Source organism: Callorhinchus milii, unplaced genomic scaffold (genome assembly GCF_018977255.1).
Source record: "Callorhinchus milii isolate IMCB2004 unplaced genomic scaffold, IMCB_Cmil_1.0 Scaffold1, whole genome shotgun sequence".
Classification (NCBI taxonomy): Eukaryota; Metazoa; Chordata; class Chondrichthyes; order Chimaeriformes; family Callorhinchidae; genus Callorhinchus; species Callorhinchus milii.
Window position 1 is genome coordinate 4,500,421 of NW_024704742.1, and position 19,693 is coordinate 4,520,113.

Genomic DNA, 19,693 nt, shown 5'->3' on the forward strand with positions numbered 1-19,693 from the left:
CGTTTTCAAGACGTCTCAAAGCGCTTCACAGAATATACAGTGAATTGACTGTATTTTGTGGGCGAAAGCAAGTTTCTTTACTCCACATGCTTCTGTTTACCTGGCGGTAAGTAGGAATCTGGCTTTCAGTCGATTGGCGGATCGTAATAATCCCATCAAAAAAATAATTTGGTCACTCAATCCACGACTGTTTGTTAGACATTGCTGTGCACAATTGGTTGCTGCGTTTTGTCCACAAAAAATATACAATAGCAATGGCGGAGAGGTGTGCAAAGATGATCGGAGCAGCGTTGGAGAGAAGACGTGTCCGCTCAGGCACACCTCCGTCTCAGGATGCTTAGCGACAGGCTCAAGATTTGCAGGTGGGAGCAATTTATACCCAATTTTGTGTTCGGTGCAACATTACAGTGATTCAAAGAGAAAGCGACTCAGCGAGAGAGAGAAGGTAATAACACTCACTGGACTCAGTGGTTTAAGCCACGAACAATTCTTAGTTCATTAATTACAAAAATCTAAGTTATAACAAAACTTGCCTTTAGTAGCAGCCTCGGTATCTTGTTTTGGAGTAACCAGAGTCCTCTTTTCATAATTTTTCTTAGCGACTGGTGTTTTGACTTGAGGTTGTAGAAAGTGAACTTCGCTTTTCACATTTGTTTTAACTTGGTTTATATTTTCTTTGTTTTCATTTCCAGACTTATTTGAAGCAACTTTTTGTTTACCTGATGACCAGAGCTCACCTCCTCCACAATCTTTTTGTGTTTTACATCTTACTCGCTGAAATTTAAAAAAAATCCAACTGATGATGTAACGAAACTCAACTTGTAATTAACAGATTGTAATGGACAGCAACCACTGTATATAGATAAAAAAATGGAAACTCATGAAACATAGCAACCTAGAAAACCAGGAACCGTATTAGGCCGTTCAGCCTACTGAGTCTGTTCCATCTTGCAGCACAATCCCAATGACTTTTGTAGTACCCCTTTAATACTTCTACTATCTAAATATCCATCTTTCTTAACATCATTATTGATTCCACCTCTAGTTTTCTGGGGCCGAGTATTGCACATTCAAAACCCTCTATGTGAAGAAATGCTTCCTGATCTCAGTTAACATAATCTTATGACTTTAAGGCTACGTCCCTTTGAGGACATGATAAACATGAGAATTATGGCATCATGTTCAATTATTTTATAAGAATGTACTGTTGCCGTACATTTTTCACTATCTACAGTGAGACACCATTCCCTACATAGCAAGTGGTAAGCAGATTGAGGCAATTGGTTATTATCACAATGGTCATTTCAGTTAGCCACAGGATGGGACCAAAGTGGGGGGTGGGGGAGACTTTGAACTAAGTCCTCTTTAAAGAAAGAATCTACAAATATATACAGCTTATTTAAAGCCTGCACTACACTTGAATAATCATTGCCAATTTATTTCACTTTCTTCATCAAGTGGGCATTGATAAAAGGGGTAGGTCATATTAGACATACAAAAAGTTATTGTACTGGCAGCAAAATCTTATTAAAGTGCATTTTTCATTCTCACCAACAATTGACACTGGTAGAACATCTTTCATGTTGAAAGAACATCTCAAACGCTTTACGAAGTTGAGCTGGAATGGGATCGCAGGAGATTGCAGACAGGATAGAGCAGGGATGGGAAGGTATTCTCCTAAATATGCTGGTGCGTATTGGACTACTCTTCTACTTTTATGTGCGAGTCTGGAGAATATACTTTGACAGGCTATGCAATTGTGAGGGACATTTCCACCAACCGATTCTATCCATGCACGTGCACCAATCAACAGGGGTCACTTCATGAGTGCTTAAGACCAGGTACTCTAACTGGGAGAACTCCCCATTCTTCAAAATATTGATGGAATCTTCAATACCCATCTGATCCATCATAAGAGGGAGTAATATTGCTTTAATGGCTCATCCAAAGACTGAGGGGGGGGAAAAAAAGCTTCCAATAGGTCCTCTAAACCACTTTCGAGCCATCAATCTACCTCACCATTTGAAAACCTGAAATGTGCAAATCAGACCATTGGTTTTACCATTCAAATTTATAAGTTGAATTAATCAGATTCCCACCTGCCTGACAGATTGCCATAGAAAAGCCATTATCCTCACCAACTTGGTGGCATTGTTCAACATGCAATTCTCCACTCCATAACCTTGGTGAAAATTCCCCTATAATAACTCAAGGCAATTGTCTATAATGGTGCAATTCTTACTTGCAGTACAGTATTCTCTGAAAACGATCTTGCTGAAGAATAGAGTTGAAAATGGTAAGGATGATTATGAGCAGACTATATAACATTCAACACAAATACGTCAACAACACAAACCTCTGTGAGATGGGGTGCCACAGCAAGAGGAGAATCCATAAATTCCATGGAGCCACATACATAAGAGATGTCATCCTCAAAATTCAAATTCCCTTTAAACTAGTAAATGGGTTTCAAGTTAGTTTAAAACATTCAAGGATCAAGCAAAATGTTAGCTCATCTTTCTTTAGTAATGCATCTAAATATATATCCATGCCGAACCTTACATAAAATTCCAACGGGTGGAACCTTTGCTCAACAGGAAGGGATCAGCTGCGGACAGGAGGATGGTGGCATTACTCTCGCATTTCATGCTGAGCTGCATTGCCCACCAGCTGAACTGGCTCCAAGGTGACATGTTTGGCCAAGGAATATCGGAATTGAGTCAGTCCTCTGTGGCGGTCTCGGTAGTCCAGTTCCTGAGCCAGGCGGGTCCTCAGCACGGGGCACTGCTGATGACAGCACAGCCAGCCTGGTTTACTGCAGGACCTGGAGGAGCAGACCAGTCTCTGCAATTCCTCCCACTCAGCTCCTGTTAACTCAACAAGTCAAAACCCTAACAAGTAGGGTGGTCCTAACTGAACAAATACTGGAAAGCTTGTCAGACAGTGCTTTCAATGGCAGGCTATGTAGTTGTAGCTGGTTAAACTCTAATATTACGCACGTTCTGGAGTCTCCAAGTCTTAACTTTTGCTAGTCTGCACCTAATATTCTCTGGAATTAGGTAAGCAGGCTGCATCCCTTCCTCCATAGAGAGTGTGTGCATTACCTTCCATTACACAGTAATTTCTATATGTGGGTGGGAGGCACAGAACTGTGTTTGGTTTGGATACTCTTAAGCTTGGTGATGGGTTTCCACATGTGTCAGACACCTGGCTGACCAAAAGAAAGTTTGTGAAGCCTGGTGCGGGAGACACCACCAACTGCAGAGTTCTGGGTGATCTGCAGCTTGTATACGGGCCAAGAATCTTCTGTTCCAAGCCCAGTGCTCAAGTGACTGGCCTGCCCGGGCAATGCTCAATCACCACTGCTCAATCACCAATTTCTCCTCCCTTCTGTCTCTGGTTTACTCCCCACCTCTCCCCGTCCCCCCCAGTAAATTATACATAGCAATGAATTATAAGATTACAGTTTTGGTTGGAGAGTCAGAGACAATGTGCAGTTTACAGTAATTGAGAGCAGGATGTCACATCTCAAAATCAGTTGATTTCTTTCCCACACAAACAAAATATAGCATCTTTAAAAGTTAGTATTTTAATTAATTAAAAAGGCAAAAAAAAGGTTCATTTTTTTAAAATTCTCTAAAAGAATTGCTCACCTTCAGTTCTCCAAGAGGAGTTGTGGGCACATCTTGCTTTTCAGAGCAAGAAAACAGTCGAATGGGTTTGCCGTGGATCTTCTTATGAAAGAGCAGTAAGTATGCTGCTGTTATTCGATCATATTTCCACTACATAAATAAATGGATAAATAATAAATCATAGTCAAACCTAACAAAATCATTTCCTCACACTCACGTACAAATCACCTGATGCCCTGGTACCTTCCCTCCCTATCAGTCCTGCTTACACCCCACTCCTTTTACCCCCCACCCCCACTCCGCTCGCTCAGCTGGCTCCGGCCTTCTGCACATCCCTTATTATGCAGCAGGCTCTTACCTCTGCCACCAAACTGGCCATGTTCTTTTTAGAGCGCCTGAAGAACACAGATAGTTCTGTAACACAGTTCTCATCAAGATGGCCAATCTGCAAGTGAAAATATATTCAATATTCTAAGTTGCATAATCACTGAAAGATTATATTTATAGGACCTCAATTGTAAGTGAAACATTAACAAACATTAGTACACTCACTGGGTATCTGGTGTGCCATTCAACTGGGCTAGAGTAACCTTGCATAAGCCAAGGGTGATTCAGAAGTTGTTTTACTGAAACACGCCTACTTGGATCCACCTGTTGAAAAAAAGTCACAACTGCATAGATACATAGACTTGTAGATTTCTTAAGGCAAAATGATTTTGATTTGAACGCATTTACCTGCAACATTTGTTTCAAAATCAGTTCACTACCAGGAGAAAGCCATTTAGGTATGCTATATTTTCCTTTCTGAAAAAACAGAACACCCAAGTTAGAAAATATGATCTGCCTACCTTACCTCACGTGTTCTTACCTCACAGGATTCTCCACTTACCCAGCTGACAATTGGGAGAATTGAAAACGAACCATTCGTAAAGGCATTGATAATTTACATTAATGCATTGAATTATGTGCATGCACTTTTTAAAAAATATATGCAATTTGCCTTTATATAGCACTCTTCATGTCTCGCAACATCTTGGAAATCTAATCTATTTGCTGTTGGTGGGTGGCTCTAATTAGGATCTCTTTAAATTTTTAATAAAAAAAGCTACAAAACCCCATTGACACACCCTTCTGATAATCTGTAATATTCCAAAGAAGGATAGCTGTGTAAATATTGAAGCTTTGCAAAGGTTTCAAATACAAAGACTTTGTAAAACTCAGGGTGGTAAAGTGGGCTTTCACTATCACTCAGTAACTGTTCTTTGATCTAAACTTTAAAGAAGTTTGTTCAGGTGTCTATTCAGATAAGGAATAATACCTAGAACTTGGGGACGTATAAATCATTGGAAATAAAATACCTAACAAAATTTTCCTAGTTTACAGGAACTTTTTTTTCAAAACAGCCATGGGGAAATAATTGTATTTACCTACAATCTGAATGGTTACTCTGAACTTTAGGAAGCCTGACTTGAAATACAAGTACTGGTCCGACTGAACAAGTTTCCAAGTAGTCCCACAGCAAAGTGCTCATTACTTGTGATTTCAAGTTCCAGCAGAGGGTAGTTGTGAAGATCATGCAACATTTTCAATTGTATCATTAGGTTTACATCCAATTTACTGAAAATGAAGTTGCTGTTCCACATGACTAAATAGGTCAACAGCAGCAATAAAATTGCGAAATCTGGTCTACAATATTGACATTAAAAAACGTATTTGAATAAAAGATGACATAACAAGCCTTTTACTTAGGTTACTGATCATCTACAGCAAGGCAAAAACTACTTACTATTATTTTCCTATACAGAGTCACAATATTATCATCATCAAACGGGAGAAAGCCACACAAGAGTGCGTACAAGAGCACCCCCATACTCCAAATATCTGCCTGTTAAAATCAAGAACACAAATAGGGGTTACTTAATACAAAGTATATTATCCTGAAACATAGAAATTGCCCATATGATGAATAAAGAATTTGTATTTGAACAGATTGAGTGACAATCGTAACATTGAGTTACTATCGATGGGAAATGAATAGCTTCTTTCTTCAGAGATAATCCTTTATTACATTCTTATGTCACATCTTGAGCTGCAGTCAACTCCTTCAACTAAGGACAGAATAATTTAGAATATAAAACCACTCCACAATACAAGAAAATAGAGAAGAGAAAACTATAGCTTATCTGGTGGCCTTACAGCAAACTCATTAACATCTTAACCCATTTTCAATTTTTTATTTATAACCACAAATGTGGAGAAGCCAGAATGGAGGATTGCACATGCCAAGAAAACAAATCATGGTGTGAGGTTACACTTCTACAAATAGCTACTAAAACATGTAATAAGACCAATTCATCTGATAACTAATCATATTGGACAGCTGACACTTAATTTATTCCCGATTCTATAATTCGGATTTCAAGAACCTTGAAGCAAGCTCTTTGTACTTGGAATTTACCTACCCAGCAGTCGACTCCATTAACTGAATAGAAAGGCACTGGGGTTTAGAAGTGGAATACATTTTAGCTGTACACGCACACACACAAAAAAAAAATCAGAAAGCCCTGGCCTTTAAGATGTCATAATTATGACTCACATTGGCCATGCAAATCCTTTTTCATTCTACAGACCATAAGGAAGCTTCATCCACACCCCACCACAGGTTCTCAGGTGGCTTGTCAAGTTTATCCACTTAGCTGCTCTAAGATTGTCAGCCTTGGAAGTTTACATTCAAATTTCCTGCATGGATCTGGAGACAATTCCACAGCAGGGTGGTTGGTGCCATCAGTGTCAGTCAGCGTTGATTTGCTCTTGGGCTGTCTTGGTTTCTCTTGAATAAATGATCCCAAACTACTGAGGTTGATATAAATCGTAGACAGATTGGACATGCCCCAACATCACGCTTTGAAGAAGGCACTTCAGACAGCATTTGCAATGTTTAAGCACAACTGAATTTATGTATTCCTTGAAGCCAGACATGCTGACAGTCAGCACTGGTCAGGGTCAGCATCGATAAACACAGAAGTGAGGCAATCTTCCACACACTTAAAAAAAAGGAAGTGAAACTATTCTACACTGGCACATACTACACATGAAGACAAACAAGAAATCTGAAACCTTTTTATAGGCAACCCAAACATAATAATCCATGCATTTGATACTGAGCCTCATCACATCAAAAGCATCAGATTTTTTTTCTGTGAAGTGCAATGACTGTACTTGCAGGCCAATGCAATAGCCAATCTGCACAGAAAAGTATCCCACAGTCAGCAGATAAATGACCAATAAACTGGAAGATTTTTGTCCACGAGATGAGGTATGGGGAAAGGGCAGGTAAGTGAAACTGAATGGGTGGCTCAAGGTTTTAGTTCATACTGTGTTCAGTTTTGGGCAACCCACCTCAGGAAAGATATGCTGGCCACGGAGGGGTAGTGCAGATTCACCAGAATTATGTCATGGCTTAAACGGTTAAATCATCAGGACAGCTTGTATTCCCATTAGTTTAGAAGGTCGAGGGGTGAAGTAGGGAAGAAAAGCAATGTTGGACTGGAATAAAGTGTAATGACTAGAAACATTGGAACTAGTGCTTTGACAAATGTGTTCATTCTTTAATGCCACTCAAGTGACTTGTAGAGAATGTGTCAGGTCAGTTAGAATCAGTCTTGTGAAGGTGCTAACCACATACAGCATTAAAATTGTAATCCATTGTCTCAACCTGTGGAAGAATAGGATTTCTAGTACAACATGTTATCAAAGATTTCCAATACTGTTTATATTGGGAAAACATCTTACCTCAGATCCAATATAAGCCTTCCCCTGAATGAGTTCAGGGGCTGCATAAGCAGGGCTACCACAGCATGTCATTAACTGGTAATCTAAACCACCCTACAGCAAAGAGAGAATCAAAACCAGAATTAGATGCAAACATCTACCAAATGAATATTGTCACAAATGTAAAACTTGCAATTGTGTTTGTCCTCAGGAAAATTAACAAAACATTCCACTTTTGTTTTTAACAGATATTTTTTGCATTAATTAAGGCTTATGGTTTTACAGTAAGGGCAGCTCTGGAGGGGGAACAGTAAAGAAGGAATGGCAACTAGACTGAGAACTGGAATTAGGCATTTGGATTCGGAGGAGAAGCAATAGAAGCTGGAATATTTGCCTTAAAGACTGAGGAGATCTTATTTAATTATTTAAGATCCTTAAAAAAATCAAGATGAACTGAACTGCAGCAATGTGCTTAACTTCTTCTGGGACTTTCACCCCTCCTCTCTCTCCCCATCGCTGACCTAGAATAATCCTGGTCATAATTCTTCGAATTCTTCTAATAATAATCCTTGCACTTGATATAGTACGTTTCCAAGTACTTCAAAGCCGTTACTGTGAAGTGTACGGACTACTTTGTAGACAAAATAGTTCTCTAGTTGATTCTTTTTTAAAAATCTGGATCTTTAGTTGGTACGGTTGAAAAAAATGTATTACAATTTATTTTGTTGTAATGATTATACCTAAATGTAATAATAATAATCCTTGCATTTGATATAGCAAATGCAAGGGAGCAAATGCAGCCTGAATCTTAATTAAGTTGAAGTTAATTTACAAGATAAGTTTGGAACAGGCTTTTTACAGCTGTTTACTGGAGCTTCACCTACCTTTGGTTTGGCACACAAGCCAAAATCAATCAGCTTCAAATTATGATCTTCATCTATTAGCAGATTTTCCTGTTGAAAAAAAGTCTGTAAATTATTTAAGCCTTAATTTATGTTTTATGTGCACTTAGTTTAGACTTCTCTTCCCTGTAAATTTACAGTTGATTGTAAATTTACAAATCACCATTTTACTGCTAAAAACATTACCAGCAAAGTTATCAGAATTATAGTAAACTTACATTTATATGCCATCTCACATTTTAAAAAATAGGGGTCTTGATGGTTTTACAAATTAAAGTTGTTTAGAAATGGCAATTGTTAAGACAAAACATTTATAATACATAAAACTACAGAAAGTTGAATTGAAAATAATATACATTTGCAGAAATTATTTCACATGAAGCAATAATAATAATAATAATAATAATAATAATCCTTGCATTTGATATAGCGCTTTTCACGTCGGGAGGACGTCCCAAAGCGCTTCACAGAATATACTGTAAAGTGAATTGACTGTATATTGTGGGCGAACGCGGCAGCCAATTGCGCACAGCAATGTCCCACAAACAGTCGTAGATTGAAAATGACCAATTTATTATTTTTTGGGTTTTTTGGAGGGATTATTATTAGGCGTGTGGAGTAAGGAAACTTGCCCAAGGTTTCGCCCTGCCTGGAATTGAACCCAGGTGTCTTGCTTGCAAAGCAAGTGCTCTAACCACTGAGCTACAGGACTCCACAAATAGTAGCACAAACTAGTAGTGAAAATGTGTAAAGATTAGAAAATGAGCAATCCATATACAGTCTGCTAAACTAAGAAGGAACAAACCAAGAAAAAATAAGAGAAAGAACAATGAACAACAAAAAAAAACAGGCTGATGTTAAGTATCACCAAAGAAAGCTGTATAATGGTTTCTGCTCCCACCACCCACCCCACTGCACAAAGGTGAGGAAACAAGTATGGAGGTAGAGTTGGAATAATTGGAAAAAATGCTAAGGTAAAAAGGTACAACTAATAAACATTCCCAAGCAAATAACATTATAGCTAATTGGGACATTTAGCAATAATGTTATTTGCTGGTGTGAAAGGGTTATACAAACATAATTTGTTGTTGTTGAATACATTTAAGGACCTTCCGGAAACATTAAAATGGATATTAAAATGAGACTCCTTTGTAGGATCTCCTTCATCTAGTGTGCAATTTTTTTAGGAGCTACTTTATACCAATAATAAGACTAATTTGAAGCGTTCCAACTAAGGATGGTATTCCTCTTTAAGTAAGATTAATAAAATACTTACATTAGGTATAGCGTTTTTCATGGCAAGAGGTGCTTTGAAGGATATACTGTAAAGTGGAGTATTCTGTGGGCAAACATGGCAGCATAGCTCAATGCCCCACAAACAGCCATGAAGTGAATGACCAATTTTATTTGAGAAATTGTTGGCCAGGACATCGTGAGAACCAAACTTAAGCATTACGGAGGGTACTCAATTTGATAAGCTAAAAGCAGACACTACACAAAAATAAAGACATCCCCTCATATAAATATATAAACCCAATACCGGTTTCAGGTCACGATGAGCATAGCCTTGGCTGTGCACATAAGCCACAGCAGATACAATCTGACGAAAGAATGTCCGAGTTTCTTCTTCCGATAGCCTGTCTTTAGCAATAATGTAATCAAACAATTCCCCACCAGGGCAGTACTGTAAGAAAACATTTATAGCGTGAGATAGGAAAGCAATCCAAAACAGTAAAGTTCAATGTTTCATTAACCTTGTTTCAAAAAGATTTATTTCACTTTATAAAACGTGTCATTTTAATGTCCAAATAATTTTACTAGCCATCGCCTGCTTTGTTGAGGGGAAGAAGGGTTCATAAAGCAGAGGGTCCTTGGCAGGCCATCTCAACTGGTGTTCAGGCAGAGCGATTGCTCCCACATCTGATATGGCAGCAAATGTGCCGCTGAAGTCCAGGAGGGATTCTTCTTTCCCTTCCCCTGGGCAGTCAGTTCCAGCAAGGCATAACCTTCCTCCTGTGCATCAGAAAGTCGTGTACCTAACCACCCACAGGCTTGAGGATGGACAGGTGGATCTCATTGCACCATCGCTCTCATCCATACATCACCCTAGTGTTCTGGTCACTGCGCCCACTAAAGCCTTCTCCTGCTGCAGGTTGATCTGAGTTACAGCCACCTGGTTGATCCTGCCATTAGCATATGTTTGTTTCAGAGATTAAGCCATACAAAAAGGACATAGGGTTGGTACAGCAAAACTGCAGTTGGCTTGTTAAATCAGTTATGGTTCCTTTCAGCACTCCCATCTATTTCTTGGATAAATGGTAATTCCAGAGCTAATACATGCCAATGACCTGTTAGAGGTCATTGCCAAGTGTTCCGGAACTCTTACCCGTGTGAAAGCCGTTATATAAATGCAAGTTGTTATTGTGGTAGAGATCTTTCAAATTAAGAGGGGTGGTACTTAATGGTCAATGAGGAAAATTATTTCTGCTGGTTGGTGAGTCAGTGACTAGAGAATATGTTTAATGAGTAGTACAAATAGATATTGTGAATTTAAAGTTTCCCGATTCAATTACCTCTAGGATCATGAAGATCTTTTGCGATGTTTCTATAACATGGTACAAACGGCAAACGTGCTGGTGACTCAGATTCTTCATTGCTTCAATTTCAGTTTGAACACGTGGTAAGTCGGCCTTTGAGAAAAAACAAGTGTTAAAATCATGTTACAAGTTATTTACTTTTGGTAAAGAAGTAATTTATTCAAGGTAAACTACTTTCTCCCCTTAGTCTTCACCCTCACTCCACAAAATGTTAGGTTAGTTTTAAATTACAGTAAAAACAAGTCTTATCTTTATCAATTGTATCATCGCCTAAGTTGTGCATAGTATTTTATGAGCAAATCATCTCCTAATTTGCAACCCCACTCCCCTATCCTCCTTTCCGCACTTTCCGACTGCACCGAATCGCAGGAAATAACTTTCTGAACCGTTAAGTGTTTTTGTCCTGACTGATACAAAGCAAGTTTTACTGTAGAACTGTACCCATTATGAATGTTTAAAAGCTCCCACCCGTAACAGACGGCTTCTATCCGTAACAACACCTAATTGTTGAAATAAGGAGGTCTCACAAAACATATTTGGGAATCAATCTACATATAAAAGCAGACTACACTATAACATGTTTCAAGTCTACCAAGCTATGGTATGCTGGAAGTGCAGTACGCTGACTTCCCAATATCCTGTGTATAGCAGGCAGCTCCAGAAGACCTTCCATTCAGCAGTGCCCCAAGAAACATTGGAAATGCTCACAAGAGTGGATGTCAGTTTTCTGCATGCGGTGTAGCTTGCCTAAAGTGACATTAACTGATGACCTGAAAGCACTGACTAGTAGCCATAATTGTAGCGCTCCTCACTATAATAGTCTATAATTTTAATGTTATATATACACACACATATACACACAATATTTACAGTTAAATTTGCAGATGATACCAATTTGGGAAGAACCCTGGAGTCAGAGCAAGTAGCAACGATATTCACAACAGAGCTTGATAGGGTATGCACTGGGCTGATAACTGGCAAATTATGTTTAATACAGATAAATGTAAGGTATTACATATAGGAAGTAAGAATAAGAAACACAAGTACTCCATGGAAGGGATAGTACCAGCAAAGGGAGAAGTTGAACGATCTAGGGGTGTTAGTTGACTTTTTACTCACTACATCAAAACAGTGTGAGGCAACAATGAACAAGGCAAGCAGGATGATTAGTTAAATTAGTTGCTAGATTAGTTGAGTTTAGATCCCAACACATCATACTCAAGCTACACAGTGCTGTGGCCAGGCTGCAGCAAGAGTACTGCATACAGTTCTGGTCATTGGGACATTAGGGAGCTGCAGAGTATCTTTATTATTATTATTGGGGGCTGCAGAGTAGAGCAACAAGGATGAGCCAGTGTTAGAGAAGTGAGCCTGGAGCAACGATTAGACAAGTTAGGGCTCTTCAGTCTTGAGAGATGTCTCAGGGGGATTATAGAGGCCTATAAAATATTAGATAGGATTGAAAAGTGTAATTAACAACTGGAAGAGGTTGCCAGGTAGGGTGGCTAAGGACAGGACACTGGAATCATTTTAAAAACACAGCTTGATGCTGTAGATGGGAGGATGGTAGAGTGAATATTCTAGCAAGATGACATCAGAGGACCTTCTTCACCCAAACTAATCAAGTAATAGCTTTACTTCACATCAATCCTTTGCTGAGTGAAAAGCCCTGTTCCCCATCCAGCTTCACTAGTTTCACTGTAAAGCCACCTAAACTGTGTTTAATCAATCCTCATGGAAAAGTGAACACGTCAAATAAAAGATCAAGCTTGATTGAAATAGTTACCAACACTCGGGCGGCTGATAACATTCACATGAAGAATGACCATTTACACAAGATACCAGGGGCTGCCGGCACCTTTGGAATTAATTAGTCTTCTGGGATGTGGGAAGGGGCAGGATTAAGAAATAATATATTTTCCTTAATATTTTCAAAACTCACCCCAAGTGATTCTTTATCCATGATCTTTACAGCAACTTTTTCACGTGTTAGAATATGGTGCGCCAGTTTTACTTTGGCAAATCCACCTGGCGGAAAATAAATCATGATCTTTAAACAAAAGGTTTCAGTGAAACGGTGATCATACATAAATGAATTTTGAACTTTTAAAAAAAGTCTGCAATACACGTAACCAGATTTGGTCAAAAACAATATTCTTCCCTTCCTCAAACTCATCTCTATCTCTTCTTCCCTTCATCTCCACTTAACCCATTTACAAAAAGTTTCCCTTTATAACAATATGGCATAGAGACACAGTATGAGATTGCAAAACTTAAACGGCTGTCAACATAAATAGGGACAGAGATAGAAATTGATATGGGGAATATTTTTTTTAAATCTGAGAATGAATATACAGCAATTAATTACCCCATAAAGCATCGCACAAGAACGCAGGTTCGCTTTTAAATTAGTTGCAACTCTGTTACCTATATTATCCACCTGTACCAAACCCCACACCTATTCAACCCAGTTTTGTCAGGCTTCACTGGTTGGTTCCCTGTTGCAGAACAGGTCGATTTCAAGATCTTAACACTAACTGATAAATCAATTCCCTAGCACCTCCCTACCTGCTTACACCCCTCTCCCGTACTCGCCCCCTTCACTCAGCTGGCTAAAGCTTTCTACACATCCCAAGGTCTCCTCTGCTCTACCACTGGCGGCTGTGCTTTCAGCCACTGGGTCTGAAACTCTAGAAACTCTCTGCCCCATTCCCTAACCCACAAAATGAATTATCAATTTTATTTGGAGGATTTTGGGCCAGAAACACTTTTCTTTTCAAATAGTTTCATGGGACCTTAAACATCCACCTTCACAGATGGAAGGGACCTTGATTTAACATCTCACTTGAAGGAAGGACGGATCTCCAACAATATAGCACACCCCCTACACCAGATCAAAATCTTGACGAAATTACAACATTCAGAGGTGAGAGTGCTACCAACGGTGCCAGGGTCTGAGCTGATAGATGGACAACCAAGCTACATAGCCACAAGCATTGAAACCTCTCCCAAAGTAGCACCATGGTGTACAATTTTGGCAGAAGCCAGAACTGCTTTCACGGGTACTTGCAGGAAAACAACGCTTAGTGAATCTCTCTATCAGGTCCAATTCACTTGGCTCCCAGGAAGGGACTACTATTTAAATGGTAGGAAAATAATCTGTACCGAAAATGAAAAGGACCTGGGGATCCTGACTGATAATAAATTGAAGCAATCCAAACAGTGCTCGATATCAGTGAGTAAGGCAAACCAGATGCTGGACTGTATTAAAAGGGCAATATTGAGCCAAAATAGTGGGGTAATCCCATCACTTCATAAATCACTGGTGCAACCGTACTTGGAATACTGTGTGCAGTTCTGGTCACTGCAACATAAAAAGGATATTGCAGCGATTGAGAGGATACAGAGAAGGGCAACCAGAATGATTGAGTGGATGGAGGGACTGGACTATGAGGAGCGATTAGATAAACTGGTCATGTTCACATGAGAGAAGAGAAGGTTGAGGGATGATATGATTATGGTTTTTAAGATTCTAAAAGGAATAGTTAATGGAGACCATGATAAGCTGTTTTATCTCGTACTGAACAGTAAAACCCAAGGGCATGGCTGCGATTGAAGGGAGTTAAATTCAGAATAAATCTGAGTAAACACTACTTCAGTGAGCGAGTAATAAACTTATGGAACAGACTCCCTAGGGAGAGAGTGGCAGCAGAAAATGCTTGTTTCAAGAACAAATTTGATAGATTTCTGCTAGAAAATAAAATCTCAGGATACAATATATAGTTTGGAACACGAGATGTCAAGCGATTGCCAGGATGGTGCAAGGTGAACTAGATGGACATTGGTCTTCTTTCGCCTAGAAAATTCTTATGTTTTTATATGTTGCTCTGTAAGAAGTAATGCCCTAGAACTCCTACAATAATGCCCTACAAATAATTTGAATTTGAATACAAGTTTGGATGAGGAGGGAAATATAAATAGGATAACTAGGTGAAAGACTTCACGTTTCCTTAAAATAGAAATTTACCTTCACCTGAATCACAAGGTAAAAAGAAACTAAATTAATATCAAAAATGGGCTGACAATTTGGACATGAATAAATTTGTATATAATATAAAATGTTGTGTAAACAGAAGCGGCAGCCAACCTGTGATAGAACATCCCACACACACAAGCAAAAGTAAAATATTCGTCAAGATAAACAATAATGAAGGGAAGAGACAAAGTGTAAAAATGTCTCAATTGGCTGGACTCAAAAAATTATTTTCAGTCAATTTTGAAAGCATTGTTTTGTTTACGTATAATAGTTCTGAATCATTCTGTTTACTTTATTTGTATGCCTAAGTTTTCCTCACACGGTATACAATGATAAGTAATAAGAAACAATAGGCAAAAAATCATGATGTTAATACATTTACTGGATATGTATACACTATACATATTTAATAGAATTGGTAGATATAAGAACAGTACATCTGTCTAGAAATGCCACTGCTGCATATTACTCAATATATTCTGCATCACCATAGAATATGCCTAAAACTTTAATCACAGTTGACTTGCAGATGATAAAAGCACAAGTTCATAAAATATGCACTGTTTCATGGAGATGCACTGATTTGAAATAGTTTGTATATTTTCACTGGGACCTAAACCTACTAAATAATTGTTGTACTGCTGTTTGTGAAACACATTTTTTAAATATAATTTACAGCCCCATATTTATGAATTTCAGTTTTACAGCCAATTTGTCCTTAAAATGTTACACAGCTTTAGAATTCTATTTTATGATCAGCAATGTTAGGTGAGAGAGTTGCAACTAATTTAAAAGCGAACCTGCATTCTTGTGCGATGCAGGTTAAAAAGTAACTAAAAAAAAGGGAGTTAAACTTGACAAGGTTTCATGGCTCCACAAGTAGCCGTTTTGGGGTCAGCCGGGTTCCTGACACGTGCAGAAACCTTTCAGCTGTGTTTAAGAATATCCAAACCATATAGATACACACATGTGGATAGAGTTCCACATATGTATGCCACTTACACATAGAAATTTCCGTGTCCAGAACGCAATGCACACCCACTCCCCGGAAGAACAGATGTTGCTTAGCTAATTCCAGAGAATATTAGGTGCAGGTATGCAAGAGCCAACACTTGGGGACCCCAGAGTATGTGTGTGTCCTGTAGTGGATACACCTGGAATACAACCAGCTAAAACCACATAACTTGCCACCGAGAGCATTGCTTGTCCAACTGCATCCTTATACATAATAAAGTTATACATTATCTCCTACAACCTACCTGCACCGATGGTTTCATGCAGCTCATAATGTTTAAGCAGCTCTTCATTATCAATAGCCATGATGAACAGTTAAAATTCCAAGCCGTCAGCACCTGAAACACATAAATAGTATTATTGTGACAAGGTTATGATTTGAGGACCTTTACATGAGTGTTATACAGTAAACTCCTGATAATTCAACCCTGCCTTAAGTTGTTACTAGCACTTAAGTCATCAGGCTGTCAATATCCCAGGCGTATTGATGTATGTACTTATACATGTCTAACTCGTCACACTGGATAACCTGTCCCTGGGCTATTTTCCCCTTTGGACTGACGAGTTATCAGTTTACTGTACATTTAAAAGGGCCGATGGCGACTTGGCGAGCTTTGTTACTTTGCTTCCCTGTATAATTATTTTGCAAATCATTTATATAGTAATTGGCATTAAATAAGTGGGGATGTCAACCACAGAATGATCCCAGGGCTTACAGGTTTAAATTATGAGGACACGTCGCATAAACTCGGTCTCGATTCCCTTGAGTTCAGAGGGTTGAGAGGTGATCTAATTGAGGTGTTCCAAATGATTTAAGGGATCGATGGGGTAGATACAGAGAAACCATTTCCTCTGGTGGGGAATCCAGAACATGGGGCATGATCTTAAAATTACAGCTCGGCCATTTAGGAGTGAAATCAGGAGGCAGTTTTGCACTCTGGTCTCCCCCCCCCACCCCTCTCTGTCCCCCACCCCTCTCCGATCGCCCACTTCTCTGTCCACCCCTCGCTCCTCTCTGAAACCCCCCACCCCAACCTCCTCTCTGTCTCCCCCCCCCTCCTCCCTGTCTCCCCCCCCCTCCTCCCTGTCTCCCCCCCCTCCCTCTCTCCTCCCTCTCTCCCCCCTCCTCCCTATCTCTCCTCCCTGTCTCCCACCCCCTCCTCCCTGTCTCCCACCCCTCCCTCTCTCTTCCCCCCCTCCCTCCTACCTCTCTCTCCCCCCTCCTCCCTCTCTCTCCCCCCCCTCCTCCCTCTCTCCTCCCTCTCTCCCCCCCTCCTCCCTATCTCTCCCCCCCTCCTCCCTCTCTCTCCCCCCCTCCCTGTCTCTCCCCCCCTCCCCCCTGTCTCTCCCCCCCTCCCCCCTGTCTCTCCCCCCCTCCCTATCTCTCCGCCCCTCCTCCCTGTCTCCCACTCCCTGTCTCCCACCCTCCCCCTCTCTCTCCCCCCCTGTCTCCCCCCCCTCCCTGTCTCCCTCCCTGTCTCCCCCCCTCCCTGTCTCCCTCCCTGTCTCCCCCCCCCCTCTCTCTCCCCCCCTCTCTCTCCCCCCCTCCCTGTCTCCCCACTTTTTTTTCCTGCCTCTCCTTTCACTCTCTCCCCTCCTCCTCCGCCGCTCACCTTTCCTTCCCTCTGTTGCTGTCCGGAGCGGCCGTTACTCCTCGGGTTGTTGCTGCCGCCGTTTTTTTTGAACTGTTCGAACGCTCGAATCCGGCCCCGCCTCCCGCCCCGCCCCCTGACGTCACTTCCTTTCCCCGCCCCGCTCCAATCAGATCAAAGCGGGTTGGGCCAACGCGGGGAGGGAGGCGGGGCCAGAGAGAGACAGACGACGACAACAACAACGCCTTGGGTGGACGTCCCGAGGCGCTGGACAGGCGGAGTTACTGACCCGAGCTGAGGGTCCGGGGGGAGGGCAGGCGGAGGAGGGGAGGAGTGGCACGGGCCAAGAGGAGGGTCTTGAAGGTGGCGAGGGTCGGGGGAGGCCGGGCGGAGGGACGGAGGAGACCGGGCGGAGGGACGGAGGAGGCCGGGCGGAGGGACGGAGGAGACCGGGCGGAGGGACGGGGGAGGCCGGGCGGAGGGACGGGGGAGGCCGGGCGGAGGGACGGAGGAGGCTGGGCGGAGGGACGGAGGGGACGGGGGAGGCCGGGCGGAGGGACGGAGGAGGCCGGGCGGAGGGACGGGGGAGGCCGGGCGGAGGGACGGGGGAGGCCGGGCGGAGGGACGGGGGAGGCCGGGCGGAGGGACTGAGGAGGCCGGGCGGAGGGACTGAGGAGGCCGGGCGGAGGGACGGAGGAGGCCGGGCGGAGGGACGGAGGAGGCCGGGCGGAGGGACGGGGGAGGCCGGGCGGAGGGACGGGGGAGGCCGGGCGGAGGGACGGGGGAGGCCGGGCGGAGGGACGGGGGAGGCCGGGCGGAGGGACTGAGGAGGCCGGGCGGAGGGACGGAGGAGGCCGGGCGGAGGGACGGAGGGGACGGGGGAGGCCGGGCGGAGGAGGCTGGGCGGAGGGACAGAGGAGACCGGGCGGAGGGACGGAGCAGGCCGGGCGGAGGGACGGAGCAGGCCGGGCGGAGGGATGGGGTTCCAGAGGGTGGGAGCGGAGTGGCGGAAAAGGCCCGCCCCGGAGCCCCGCCCAACGGGGTTGGTAGGGGTTTTTAGTGGGGGGGGGGGGTAGTCGAGGGCGTGGAGGGATTTGAAGGCGAGGACCAGGATCTTGAACTGTATCCTGTGTGTGAGGGGGAGCCAGTGAGTGGAGTCGGGTGGGGATGGGGGTGGAGGCGATGGGGTGGCGGAGCCTGGTGCGGGAGAGGACACGGGGTCCCTGCCCCCGGTGACTGGTCTGCCCTTCCAGGTCCTGTCGATGGGCCGGGCCGTCAACAACGGTGCCCTGGAATACCGCAGACCCCAACCGGCTCGGGAACCCGACTGCTGGAGACCATCGCAGGCGGTCCTCTTGCTTCCAACCCCAAAAGGAGGGCGGTCACTTGGCATCCGACGAGCCTTGGGTTTGAGCCCCCGCCAGGCGGATGACGGCCATCAGGAACACCCCTCGAGCTTCGCTTCCGGGTGGGCCACAGCGCAGCTCAGGGCGAAATGCTTCGAGAGCAGGCGGTTAGAGCGCCCACCTCGCAAGCGAGAGGGCCCTGGGGTTCGATTCCTGGCCGAGACGAAACCACGGGCAAGTTTCCTCACTCGGATCGCTTTTCCGGGGGCAATAATTCTGTCAACAAAAAAATTATAATTAAACTGGTCACTTCAATCCACGACTGTTTGTACGGACGCTGCTGTGCGCAGTTGGCTGTCGCGTTTCGCCCACAGAATACGTGGCCAGTTCGCTTTACAGTATATCCTGTGAAGCGCTTTGAGGCGTCTCGAAGACATGATAAGGCGCAATATCAAATGCAAGGATTATTATTATCTTCCTGCCCACATTCAGACACGCATCAACACCAACAACAACTTGCATTTATATATGGCGATGATTCCTCTAATTGGAGGTGTGGAGCTTAAGCAGCAGCTGCTTACCTCTCTGCAAACTAACCCGAGGCACCACCCTGCATGAAGGACACAATAAAAAAAAATCCAAATTGTTGTAATCTTGGCTGATTCCAAGCACTGGATGTTTGAACGTGCGTTCACGACCTCGGACCACCGCAATCGCCTGCCAACAGCTTTCTCCCCAAGCGTTAGAGTTTCCTCATCAGCTGTCTGATGGACATCTGCCTGAAGGGAGCATGACAGCGTGCA

At 42.8% G+C, this 19,693-nt stretch overlaps 1 protein-coding gene across 1 annotated transcript in view; it reads right to left on the reverse strand.

The window, feature by feature from the left end:
- Window positions 1-17,676, reverse strand: part of melk (maternal embryonic leucine zipper kinase) — a 33,237-nt gene extending 15,561 nt beyond the window's left edge. Inside the window, exons 1-14 of the mRNA XM_007899031.2 lie at window positions 17,566-17,676; window positions 16,198-16,290; window positions 12,845-12,930; window positions 10,879-10,995; window positions 9,846-9,989; window positions 8,288-8,356; window positions 7,425-7,517; window positions 5,419-5,517; window positions 4,368-4,436; window positions 4,185-4,283; window positions 3,991-4,077; window positions 3,654-3,782; window positions 2,357-2,455; window positions 534-774 (exon numbers count right to left, since the gene is read on the reverse strand). Of these exons, the coding sequence (XP_007897222.1) occupies window positions 534-774; window positions 2,357-2,455; window positions 3,654-3,782; window positions 3,991-4,077; window positions 4,185-4,283; window positions 4,368-4,436; window positions 5,419-5,517; window positions 7,425-7,517; window positions 8,288-8,356; window positions 9,846-9,989; window positions 10,879-10,995; window positions 12,845-12,930; window positions 16,198-16,258 (1,393 nt within the window). The 5' untranslated portion in view covers window positions 16,259-16,290; window positions 17,566-17,676. The remainder of the gene's footprint in view (window positions 1-533; window positions 775-2,356; window positions 2,456-3,653; window positions 3,783-3,990; window positions 4,078-4,184; window positions 4,284-4,367; window positions 4,437-5,418; window positions 5,518-7,424; window positions 7,518-8,287; window positions 8,357-9,845; window positions 9,990-10,878; window positions 10,996-12,844; window positions 12,931-16,197; window positions 16,291-17,565) is intronic.
- Between the last annotated feature and the right edge of the window lie 2,017 nt (window positions 17,677-19,693).